General features: G+C 40.5%; 1 protein-coding gene across 6 annotated transcripts in view; it reads left to right on the forward strand.

Annotated features, from left to right (window-relative positions):
• Positions 1 to 13,533, forward strand: part of ccdc149a (coiled-coil domain containing 149a) — a 144,742-nt gene that overhangs the window by 101,798 nt on the left and 29,411 nt on the right. For 5 of the 6 annotated variants that reach the window (XM_043693817.1, XM_043693826.1, XM_043693837.1 and 2 more), the window contains exons 9-10: positions 5,335 to 5,479; positions 9,653 to 9,729. In XM_043693817.1, the coding sequence (XP_043549752.1) occupies positions 5,335 to 5,479; positions 9,653 to 9,729 (222 nt within the window). Of the gene's footprint in view, positions 1 to 5,334; positions 5,480 to 9,652; positions 9,730 to 13,356; positions 13,516 to 13,533 lie in introns of those variants that run through there. The other variant, XM_043693866.1, reaches the window with a different exon arrangement.

Genomic DNA, 13,533 nt, shown 5'->3' on the forward strand with positions numbered 1-13,533 from the left:
AGTCCCTCCTCCCTACCTTTTATCTTAGCCTGCTGGACACACTTTCCTCATTCCTGAAGAAGGGCTTATGCCCGAAACGTCGATTCTCCTGTTCCTTGGATGCTGCCTTACCTGCTGCGCTTTTCCAGCAACACATTTTCAGCTCTGATCTCCAGCATCTGCAGCCCTCACTTTCTCTAATGTCTCTGTGAATACCTACTTTAGCTATACAGTCCTGCAGTATGCCAGATGAATCCTCCATGATTTCAATGATACTAATTATCTTCAATTAGTGATGCAGGATACCCGCTAGAAGCGGCAGGATATTAATAAGGTGCATCAAGAAGTCAATGGACACCCAATACCTCTGAATCCTCTGCAGTTTTGTGCTGACTCATGGATTCCCTCTGTTCTTGGGATGTCTGACCAGCAAAGCCTGTCAGGTTTAGTTGAAGCCTTTCAGTTGGAAATGGGGTGGGCCTGCATTTGGGGAGGGGAAGGTGTCCTGCATAGATGGGCAAGGGACCAGGCAACAAGGAGGAGTTGCTAAAGTTACCCCCAGTTCTGGCCTCTGAATACCCTTCTACCTATTAGCTCCAGCCCACTATCTCTCTCAACTTTAATGGTTAGAGATAGGAACAATATTACCCTACCACAACAGCTTTCAAACCAATGTCAGTAAGGCCATTGAGCTTAGATGCAAGTTTATAAAGCTCAGTAATTGGGGCAGTTGGAATGGAGTTTAATTGGCTAAGAGATTGTTGATTGGCACAGTCTCGTCTGCCTAATAACTGAGTTTCTGTCCTTTGTGGTTTGAGAGAATTATATTACGGCAATAGTAATTGTATTTAAATTAGATGTCTTGTTGTTTTATGACAGTAGATAATAGCGAGAAGTTATATTTAAGAGACACCAATAAAGATTATCTTGATTTTGATTGATCTGTGGCAGTATTTAATGTGTGTGCAGTGAATTAAACTAAGATGAAGATTAAAGGAATTCTCCAGGTTACTGCCATTCAATGGAATGATTGTATACCATGTCAAGAATAATATATCCTGCCTATGTTTAATGTTATTAAATTCATATTGTGATTATCTAAATAAGTGATAATTGTGATAAATTGCACCAGATTTTCAGGATTAAACATTGAAGCATGAAAGATTGTCTTGATTCTTATCCAGAGATCCCTGCTTGAAGTTCATACAACCAACTTCTCGTAATTTAATGTTACTTCATTTAAGTCATCTGATAATTCATTTGTTTCATTCATTCATGAAATGCCACCTATGTTGCTTGATTGATATTGCTTCATTCAAATTACTATACAATTCAATTCTTTGAGAATATGATGGCTCTAAACTAACAAAGTTACTCAAATTATGTCAACTCCCATAATGTGTAACAGCTCTGGTGCCCCATGGTTGAATATTTTCCCACTTCTTGCTATGAAAAGCCACTTTTACATTGACATCAATCTAATTGAATATAAGGCTCAACCTTCAGGGAAGATAGGATAGTTAAAGAAAATTTTAAATGAAAAACATCGTGCATTTCTCAGGCTACAGTTATGGAACTGTGTTGACTTTGTAAATGTTGACTTTTTTTGGTTCTTTTGTCCCTTTGTTATTTCAGAAACTAATGAAACACCTATTTATAGCATGTAAACATTTTGTCCGCTTGCTAACTCTAACAATGTCACATTGTAATTTTGTGCTTTTATGCATGACTTACCATAGCACAAACCTTTGTATCATGAGAAAAATCCTGCACATATTGCATATTATCCAAATCATTAATGATTAGATTAATATAAATATATATTAATGACCCTGACCTTGATATATAGAGTGAAGTTTCAAAATTTGCCAATGATACAAAAATTTGAGGCACTGTAAGAAGACCTGCATAGATCTTTAAAGGACATAGGTTGGTAGAATGAGTGGAGAGTTGGCATATGAAATTTAATGCAGAGAAGGATGAAGTGATTTGTTTTGATAGAAAGAATACCAAGAGACAAATAACATAGAAGATATAATTCTAAATGGAGTATAGGAGCAAAGGTTACTGAGTGAACATGTTCATAAATCATTTAATGAAACAGCATGTTTGAGAGAGGTATCCAAGGCTCTATTAATAAAACATAAAATAAAGTATCTTAAAGTTATATAGTACATTTGTTTGGCCTCAACAGGAATATTCCTTTCAGTTAAGTTGAAACATCAGTTTCAATCTCTAATGAGAGCAGCCCTGTGGTTCAATAGAACTAATGTGTTTTTAACTACCTTTTATATTGAATAACTGAGGCTCAAGCATAGATATTTTTATGGCACCGTAGGCTGAATTTCCATTCTGAGGTTGTGCCTCTGAGGTTGAGATCCCTACCTATGCCATGTTGGTTCCTGGTGCATGTCTATTTTTAACAAGCAGGCCAATTAGCTACCAGAGAACTGTCGAGGCTGCCCAATTAGGGGTCGTATATCAGAAGAGGTGCAACTTAAATTGGAGGTCATGTTGTGGATGTACAGGATATTGGTGAGGCCCCTTTTAGAATACTGTTTTCAATTCTGGTCTGCCTGTTATGGCAAAGATATTAAACTTGAAAGAGTTCAGAAAAGATTTGCAAGGATGTTGTGGTGATTGGAGGGTTTGAGTTACCATGAGAGGCTGAACAGGCTGGGAGTATTTTCTGCGGACCTTTTGAGGCTGAGAGGTGACCCTATAGAGGTTTGTAATGGGGTGGCACAATGGCTCAGTGGTTAGCACTGCTGCCTCACAGCACTAAGGACCCATGTTTGATTCCAGCCTCAGGTGACTGCCTATGTTAAGCTTGCACATTCTCCCTCTGTATGCATGGGTTTCCTCCGGGTGCTCCGGTTTCCTCCTACAGTCCAAATGCAGGGGTACAGGGATAGCATAGGGGGATGGATCTTGGTGATGCTGTTCAGAGGTGTGATGGAGGACTTGATGGGCTGAATGGTCTGCTTTCATACCATAGGGATTCTATGATCTAAATGTGAATTGGCACCCTTTGTTCTGGTAGATGCTGCAGGGGAAGCATAAAAAGGAGAATATGTTGCCAGAGCAGACAGATCCCCATTCGAGGGCAACCCATGAATTCTGATGCCTCCATTGAGGTTCTTTTGGATGTAGTGGCACCACTGTGCACTTTTTCTTTTAACTGGGGAGTTACTGAAGAGGTTAATGGGATAAGCCAAGGAAACCTGATTGGAGATATCAGAACAAAGTGTGTGTGTGGGGAGAGGAGGACACTTCAAAGACTTTATGCAGGCTGGTTAGGTGAATGCCAAGTTACACCCAGATGCTAGGCCTACAGACCCTACAATCATGAACTGGCAGCCTGAGTGTCCGTATCCCTCAAAACATGTGCACTGATCATTGACGAAAGCAGCATAGAAGTGAAGGTGACAGTGTATTGGGGTGGGTGACGTGGAAGTTGATGATGAGATCAAGACAAAAAAAGAAACTGTTGGGAGGGGTGCCAGGGTTTGTGCTCAGGGTTGATGCTGATTTTTGCCTCATTTGTTGTTGAGAACAGTTGTAGATTTTTGTGTTGTGTGCCTAGTCATTATCTTATTTAAGAGAAGGTGACAGACTCAAATTCATTCTAGGATAACCCAACCTCAAGTTTACTGGAAATCCTTTGTGTTTATCGAGGCTTCTCTCCAACCTTGAAAGCAGCACCTCAATAAGCTGACATGCAGCTTCTTTACATACCAAATGAACTAGCTCACCTTGTCACTTCCTGCTTTCTCACTCCCTTTCAAAAATTGCAGAGTTTCAGATCTGCGCTGAAAGCAGTCATGTCTTTCTGCAGCACAATTTTCCAGGCCCTTCTTTCTCTGTTCTCATTTCCATTATCCTACAAACATTCTGCTCCACGAGTCACCTTATTCCATTATGAGTATAGATGACCTACAGCATTAACTGTTTTTCTCTGTCCACAGATGCTTACCGAGGATTCCCATTACTTTCTGTTTTTACTTCTATTTACTCCATTGTATTTTGCTTTTAGATGCATGGGCATTGCTCTCTCTATTATTTTAGTTATTGCCTCAAAAAAAATCAATTAGACATGACCTACTTAAAACAATTCATAATTGCTGTCTCTTAATTTGCTCGAATTTCTCTTGTGCTTAGCCACTCTGTTCTTGAGTAATGATTCCAATTACTTCTACACAATTGATGTTCGATGAACAGGCCCATAATTTTCTTTTTAAGGGCTTTTGCGGCACAGTGGTAATGTCTCTACTTCTGTGTCAGAATACCTGGTTTTTGTGTCCCTATTCAACACCAGTGACTACTCATAATTGTCTCAATCTCTGCAGGTTAAGAGATAATGTTAGCCAGTGTTCTTCCTTCTTCTCATTGCCATCTGACAACCCTCCTGAGTAACCTGTATGTGTAGATATTTGGTGAAGTCAGACTCAGCAGTAAATCTCCCCATCTTTCCCCCACCCCTACTTTCATCCCATGTTTCATGCTTGTAAGTGTATTTGTGACTACAGATGAGAATAAATACTTGCATGGGATACCAGCAAGAACCCTTAACTTCAGGAGAAGAGGAAGAAAAGCATGCTGTTTAATAAATTGAAGATGGCTGAGAAGCTGCCAAGTTTCTTTCACATAATTTGGGAACAATCAGAACGGAGACCAATTATTAAAATGTGCATGTTTTTCAGTCAACCCAAGCTCATGAAGTTGCATTAAAACGTATGAGCTGTTTGATGGAAATTAAAGTTGATGTAGTGTGCGGCATATTAAAGACATGATTGGAAAATTACTTTTTTATATAAAATATTCCTAAATGTGTGACTGACTCATGTAACATTTTGGTGAGTTAAAACTGGTCTGATGATAATTAATACTAAAGGGAAATTGATTCCAGTTACCCAAAGTTCCTTGTAGATGTTTGATGTAGTAGGATAGTTATCCTCAATTAAGTCTGTAGTGCTGCAGCAATACTGGAATATATTTTTAATGTGATGCAGTTATAAGACTGTTAAGTCATACTTTTAGCGGGGAGTTGTACTCCTAGAGAATGTAGATCAGAAAACCTAGGATTTCGGTAGTTCTGTGTCCAGCCCAAGCTCTTTTGAGTGTAGGATCTGTGAGTTTATTTGAGAATTCTACAGCTATTTGTTGGTTATACAGAGCAGGTGAAAAGTTAACCAATATGTTCAGCAAGAAGAATATTAAAAGCTAAAGACTGAAAACTAAATTTACATATGTATTTAATGATTTTACTTAATTTTGTGAGGAATTTGAATTTCAAAATGTTTGCTTTTGTTGTCTATGCAACTAATATTAATATTTTATGTGTCTTGGCTACAGTCCAGGAATTATTGTCAGAAGACCATGGTTGTAGTCTGCCAGCCACGCCACAGTCCATTTCAGATCTGAAATCATTGGCAACTGCTTTACTTGAGACGATTCATGACAAGAATATGGTTCTTCAGCATCAACGGCAGACTAACAGGCATGTATTATTATCTGCCTGATAACAGGGAGCCACTTGGACCGTGCTTTTTAAATGTTTTAATTTCCCAATGGAAGAGTTAAGACCATTATTACTGTTCTTATATTATTCCTGGAAATAAGGAGATTGAATTATACTGTTATTGTTTTGATAGAAGATTTAGTGCTTTGTCGCCACTAAACTGATTAGTGAGTTGCAAAGCTGTTTCTTTAACTGAATAAGGACTTCTCACTGAGAAACACAGCTCTATGCTTATCATCCGCCTGAACAAATATCTTGAAAACGGGAATTTGGAGGGGATGTCTTCAGGCCCCATCTGACCTTGACTTTTCTATATTACCTACCTTCAATTTTCTTTGAATATCAATATCAATGCAAAAAGTTCTTAATGTTTTCTTGTACAGACTTTTGAAAGATTTTGTATTGACATTATTTTCACTCTATAATCTTCATCTTTGCTTTCAAGACTGTGTGGGGCAGCACGGTGGCACAGTGGTTAGCACTGCTGCCTTGCAGTGCCAGAGACCTGGGTTCAATTCCCGCCTCAGGCAACTGTCTGTGTGGAGTTTGCGCATTCTCCCCGTGTCTGCATGGGTTTCCTCCGGGTGCTCTGGTTGGTGTGGACTTGTTGGGCTGAAGGGCCTGTTTCCACACTGTAAGTAATCTAAATCTAACCTAATATTGCCCAAAAGTAGTTGCTAACCCAACACTCAAATATACCTGGGAATTCTTGTATTGTCTGAATCCCTATAAGCCAAAATATATAATTAAATTTATTTGCAGTTCAAAAAAAAGCAGCAGAAGCATTAGACATATGATGCAGTGTACGATGCAATTTTTTACATATGTAACCTTGAAATGTCTTTCAAAAGAGTGAGTTGGACTTTTAGTTTCTTGATGTAAAACAAAAGCTTTCAGTGTATTGCTGAGGTAACAACTTACACCAAGGAATCCTTCAGACTGAACATTCTGCACAAGTTAGTATGACTTAGACACACACAAGTTCACTTTCCTTATATTTTTTATTTCTTTGAAGACCGAAAGAACAATATGCAACACGTGACAGTGGTGGAGATTATCTTGGCATCTCTTTACAGGGTAAATGTAACCAATAACATAAAGGTGAATTCCCTGCTGCTTCCATTTAGGATCTTAGCTGGGCTAACATGTTCAAGTGCATACCCAATAAACCAGCCAATGTCATGGACAGGATAGAAGGAAGCTCTCCATGCAGCAATCTAGTTGGTCCAGTTCTCCTTCTGTCTCCTGAAAGCCTTACAAGATTATTTCCTCAACCACCCACTGAATTTCCTTTTGAAACCACTTTTGCACCCACAACCCATGTGCACAGTGAGTTCCAGACATTACCCAAAAAGAAAGTTCTTTCACATGCCCCCTGCAATTCTTGCCCAAAATCTTAAATTCCTGTCACCTCGACTTGTACCATCAGTTATGGGAACAGTTTTTCCTTGACTCCCTTATCACAGTCAAATACCTCCTCAACTGCCTTTGTTCCAAAGAGAACAACCCCAGCTTCTTAACTGAATCTTATTAAATCCCCTCAACCCTGATTCATTCTAATAAATCTCCTTTGCACCATCCAAGGACTTTTATATCTTTCCTAAAGTGTGGTGATGAGAACTTCGTGCAGTAATCAGGTTGTCACCTAACCGGTGCCTCATTTTACGAAGTTCGAGAACCCAACTATTTTTCTAATTAACCCTCTCAAAGATTAGTGCAGCTGCATCCCAAGACCTTTTGTTCATGCACACTATTCAGCATTGTGCCACTGGGTGGAATCTGCTGCTTTGTACGTTGTCAGGCATTGAATTAGTGGTCACGTTTGCTTCCGGGGTGGGGTCTGGTTACCTTTACTTTGACTGTTCCACTGTTCTCTGGCCACTACATATGCATCTGCATTTTTGCATGAGTGCAACGTAAATCTGTAGGGAAAGCCAACAGGAAGCTTTTGCAGTAGACTTGAAGGGCAGAGTAGGGAAGAAGGTGATAACCATGCAGTCTTCTGGAGAGGAAAACCCGAGGATCAACTCAAAGCACATGGAAATGGATTTGCTATCAGGAACAAACTCGTCAACCGATGCTTTCAGCTACCTATTGGCATCAATGATCATCACATGAATCTTTGTCTAAAACTTGCCTCGAACTAGCAGTGATGAGTGGTTTCAATTCTTGATGCCACAGATGAGTCCAAAGAAGACTTCTACTGCACCCTGGACACCATACTCACCAATCCAACATTCCTCAGAAAGATAAAGAGATCCTCCTTTGAATCTTCTACATCAGGATTGGAAAGGTTGCTCAGTTCTGAAAAGGAAACATTGGAGAGGAAGGAGTTAGGAATTGCAACTCCAATGTGCTGAACACCAGCTGGTCATCATCACCACACTGTTCACCAAACAGAAGTTCAAGACTTCTTGGATGCGTCCATGATCAATCACTGGCACATAATCAATTACATGATCATTCAAACCTGAGACAAATAGGATATCCTGATTCCCAAAGCGTTGACCAGTGCGCATGAATGCTGGACAGACTATTGGGTCATTCACTCCTCAATTTTCGTCAAATTCGGCCAAAAGCAGCTGACAAAAAGGAAACAAGGTTAAGGCTGAGACTAGTTCTTCGGTATGATTCTGCAAAGGCATTAAGACTTGAAGATTTTGTTCCAAGAGAGCAGAGATAACACTGTCACCATATATACTGAAGTTCCACAAGGGAGGTCAGTGTCAATTTATTCTTGAATTTCAACTGGCTGAGGTTGAAAAGATTTCTGTGCATCCTGTAGGCAATGTCCACACACTGGGAAGCTTCTTCTCGACAAGATGAAGAATGATGCTGATGAAGTGGGAGAAAAGCGTGGGATGACATATCTCTGTTTGAATCCTGTCTTGACCTCAAAGAGTTCTGTCATATTACCATTGATGAGGATCGTCGATAACATCTTATCATGGATGAGACAGATGTTGATGAATTTCACTCAGTAGTCGGGCTTTGACAGGGTCTTTCATAGCCCTTCCTGACTGACTGAGTCAAAAGCCTTGGTCCGATTGATGAAGGCCATGTGGAATGATTGGTGCTGTACTTGGCATTTCTCTTGGAGTTGCCAAGCAGAAGAAAATGCTATGGAATAACAAAGGTGTCTCATCATAGAGGCAATACCTGAAATAAATAAAATAAGTAATAGTCGGAACTGTCAGGCAATAATTGTGCAGGATCACTCCCAGAACTGCTTGTGACTGCAGCTGTGGCCGTCTCATCCCTGCAGCGCCCTGATCGGGGATTGAGAGATAGTCTCAATGGTTTCCTAGGCTGGTACCAGGATGCTACCTGCCCCCCACACCCATTTTATCTGCAGCTCCCCTTACACCCACCCCCAATTCTGAAGAAGGGTGACAACCATCAAGTTGACTTCTCCACCTCCTGATGCTGCCTGGCTTGCTGTGTTCTTCCTGCCTCCTGCTTGTCTACCTTTGACTCCAGCATCTGCAGTTTTTTTTTAACCTCTAACCAGGGTGCTGCCTGCAAGTACCTGCTGAGTTTTATCCTTAGAGTGATGAACATCTCAGTGGTGGCAGCATTTTCCACTAATTATTCCCTATACGTACCTAATTGGCCACCCAGCACTGTTGGATGGATAGCCTCTGTTGCATAGATCCCACCTCCTGCAAGATTGCTCAGACAGGAACACGCTGGGGACCAGACCAGACCATCTTCAAATATTATACTTGGCATTCAACTCTGGTTATTATTACAGCGCATTGTGGTGATTTAGGCAATTTGCATTTGTAATAGGAGTCACAGGAAATTACACAAAATCATTGTAGGTAACTGCACATTGCCTATCATTTAGAATATAATAAAAATTATATGTCTATGTTGTCAGTGAACCCACTTAAATTAGGAGTCAGCCATGCTAGACGTTTGAAGCTTGTTTTTATGGTATATGTCTGGATGAAAGCTTTTCGCTGCTTTGCTTCTCATGACACATAGGACTAATATTGTTTGATCAATACATAAAATGATAATACCAATGTGTTTATTGTTTGATTCTATTTACTTTGTTGTGACAAAGTGAATGCTTAAATCACTTTATGAATATATTGAAAGCAGCATTTTTCAACAGCTGCTGTTTGAATTTATTCTCATCTCTAGAATTCTGGGCAATCGAGTAGCTGAATTGGAAAAGAAACTGAGAACTTTGGAAGTTTCTGGTTTGTGGAGCCTTCCAGGTGAATTTCAATCTTATTTTCATTTTTTAAATGTACTTTTCTGTGCAGCCTTGTTGTTATTTTTGAGGTTACATGTTCAAACAGTCCAAAGTAAGAGTTTTTTTTAAACAATGCCAAGATCTGCTAAAATTACTTTCAATTCTTGTCAAGTGTACAAATGAATCTGACTTGAAATGAGATTTCACTAAATATTGTAACAATACAATTCATTATGTTATTCCAATTAGCATTAGAAATTGCTCTTTCATGTGTTTATGACTGTTAATAATGTTTCTGGACATTTTGGCAGAACTTTGTTGTTTACAGTACTGAATGTGTTCTCTTTCTATTTGATGTGCTTGGTTCCACACTTCCATCTGCTAGCACTCACTTCAAGAGTACAAGTCTTTGCTAAAGGCAGTGACTCATCACATTAAAAGTGTCCTGTACTTTGTCTCATAGCACACCTGAGTGTATTTTTGAAATTTGGTCTCAAATTATGCCATATAATGCTCAAATAATTAACTTAAAACCTTTATATGGAATTCTGCTTTCTACTATTACAGGGGAGCAATCAACTAATTTAGTTTGTAAGGTGACAGCAAATTACTACATCTAACATCAAAAAGAAAGAAGCTTCAACAGAGCTAGCTAGGTTTTTCGAAACTAGAATTCTTGATATTCCAATCGCTAGATAGCTGGTGGAGCATCCCAGACTGAGTCACACGTCAGGATGATGTAGAATTCCCAACACAGTTGTCTGTGCAGCTATTGCCCAGACAATAGTACATTCCAGTTGGCAACTCTCCTCTGTCTGAAACAATATGAAAAATCCCCATTTATCTTTGAGACTTTGGTGATGTTCTGACTCACTTAGCCTTAGTTATCCAGGAGATGTTAGAAGATTAAAATATTTCATCCTGGATAACTACTAAACTGAAACTCTCCCACTCACCACTGACACCCCCAACCTCTTACAATCCCAGACCCTCATGTACCCCTTCACAGATGCGATCTGACACTCCTCCCACCCCTTACTTCCTGACGTATCCAAACCCCAGCCAGAGCTGACAACTATTTGTCACATCCCTCCAATTTGATATTGTTGAAACACCCTTCCAACATGACCCCTGACCTACATGAGCACTCATTCACCTAACTGGCGTTGTAGCCACCTTTCTCAGCTGGTACCTTACACTCCCTCACCCACCTGGTATTTCACCCATTATATCTACTTGGCTTTCTACCATCTTACCCAACAGCCCTCACCTACCCATCTGCCACCCTACACCCTCACTTAGTTTAAACACTCACAGTTTGTCAGCCACTATCAAAGTACGTTTGGGACCTTTAACTCCTGAAATATGGCAGTAAGTGGTTTGAGAAAGGGGTGTGTCTTGACCTGCAATGCTACACCTGCGCTGACTAGATTTTTCCCTTGTTTTTTTCTGATGGATTCATCTGGAATAATTCAGACTCTGAATTTTCCCCTGAAAAATCATTGACAGAAAAGTGAGCAATTTTGAACAGGGTTATCATCAGTCGAATCTGTTCTGATGATATTCTTAATTCTAGGCCATGGTTTTTAGTGTTTTTTAATAGTGCACTGTTTAATTCAGCATTTGTTGCCCTTCCTTCAGAAGGTGCTGGTGAGCTGACTTCATGAGCTGCAGAAATCCATGTGGTATAGGAAGGGAACTCCAGGGTTTGAGCCAGCAACAATGAAGTAACAGCAATTTATTTCCAAGTCAGGATTATGTGTGGCTTGGAGGGCAATTTGCAGGTGATTCGCAAGTATCTGTTTCCCTTGTACTTTTAGATGGTGGAGCTTATGGGTTTAGAAAGTGCTGTTGAAGGAGCAATGTGTCTTGTAGATGGTAGACACTGATGTCTCTGTGTATGAATGGTGAAGGGAGTGAATGATAAAGGTGGTAGATGGTGTGCCAGTCTAGTGGGCTGCATTGTCCTGGATGGTGTCAAGTTTCGTGAGATTAGTTGAGCTAAATTCATTGAGCTATGTGAAAGATATTGCTTGATGTTCCTGAGTAGTGTTTTTGGATGGTGAACAGGCTTCTTGAAGTCATGAGCTGAATCATATTTTGTTGGATTCCTAGCCTCTCACCTGCTCTTATAGCACAGTATCTGAATGGCTGGTCAGTTCAGTTTCTGATTAATGGTTACAGCTAGGATGTGGGGGAGGTCAAGAAAAATGGTTAGATTTTCTGTTGTTGGGGATGGTCATTGCACGAATATTACTTTACACTTATCAGTCCATCCCTGAACGTTGTGGTCAAGATTAGAGTGGTGCTGGAACAGCACAGCGGGTCAGGCAGCATCCGAGGAGCAGGAAAATCGATGTTTCGGGCAAAAGCCCTCTTTCAGGAATTGCATTCCAGATGAAAGGCTTTTAGAGTTATAGAGATGTACAGCATGGAAACAGACCCTTTGGTCCAACCCGTCTATGGCGACCAGATATCCCTACCCAATCTAGTCCCACCTGCCAGCACCCAGCCCATATCCCTCTAAACCCTTCCTATTCATATACCAATCCAAATGCCTCTTAAAAGTTGCAATTGTACCAGCTGCCACCACATCCTCTGGCAGCTCATTCCATACCGAAACATCAATTTTCCTGTTCCTTGGATGCAGCCTGAGCTGCTGTGCTTTTCCAGCACCACTCTAATCCTGACTCTAATCTCCAGCACCTGCAGTACCCACTTCTGCCTGAATGTTGTGGTGTCCAGGTCTTGCTGCACATGAACACTGACTGTTTTAGTACCTGAAGCAGTCTGAACATTTTGCAATCATTGGCAAACATCCTTGCCTCTGACCTTATAGAGTCATAGAGATGTACAGCATGGAAACAGACCCTTTGGTCCAAATTGTCCATGCTGACCAGATATCCTAAACCATCTAGTCCCACCTGCCACCACCTGGCCAATATTCCTCCAAACCCTTCCTATTCATACACCCATCCAAATGCCTCTTAAATGTTGCAATTGTACCAGCCTCCATCACATCCTCTGGCAGTTCATTCCATACACATACCACCCTCTGTGTGAAAAGATTGCCCCTTAGGTCTCTTTTATATCTTTTCCTGCTCACCCTCAACCTATGCCCTCTAGTTCTGGACACCCCCCCCCCTCCCCACCCCACCCCAGGGAAAGACTTTGTTTATTTACCCTATCCATGCCCCTCATGATTTTATAAACCTCTATAAGTTCACCCCTCGGCCTCCAACGCTCCAAGAAAAACAGCCCTAGCCTCTTCAACCTCTCCCTATAGCTCAAATCCTCCAACATCCTTGTAAATCTTTTCTGAACCCTTTCAAGTTTCACAACATCTTTCCAATAGGAAGGAGACCAGAATTGCACACAATATTCCAACAGTGGCCTAACCAATGTCCTGTACAGCTGCAACATGACCTCCCAACTCCTGTACTTAATATTCTGACCAATAAAGGAAAGCATACCAAATGCCTTCTTCACTATCCTATCTGCCTATGACTCAACTTTCAAGGAGCTTTGAACCTGCACTCCAAGGTCTTTTTGTTTGAATATATGAAAGTACAGAACTTAAATGTACTTCTCCATTAAAAATTTTCACTCTAATATGAACGATCGATTTATCTCTGTCTTCTCCAAATAGTTGAAAAAAATGAAACTTACAAAACAGCTGGTCCAGGAATAGCCAGTCATGGGACAAGAGGTCAAGGAACATTTTGATTGAGGAGCATCCATGTTTGGAACAGACAGTTAAAAGACAATTGGTAGAAGATTTCAGAGGATTCCTAGACTCATTATGGTAGGGAAGGTCATTGAGCTG

This window comes from Chiloscyllium plagiosum, chromosome 1 (genome assembly GCF_004010195.1).
Source record: "Chiloscyllium plagiosum isolate BGI_BamShark_2017 chromosome 1, ASM401019v2, whole genome shotgun sequence".
NCBI lineage: Eukaryota > Metazoa > Chordata > Chondrichthyes > Orectolobiformes > Hemiscylliidae > Chiloscyllium > Chiloscyllium plagiosum.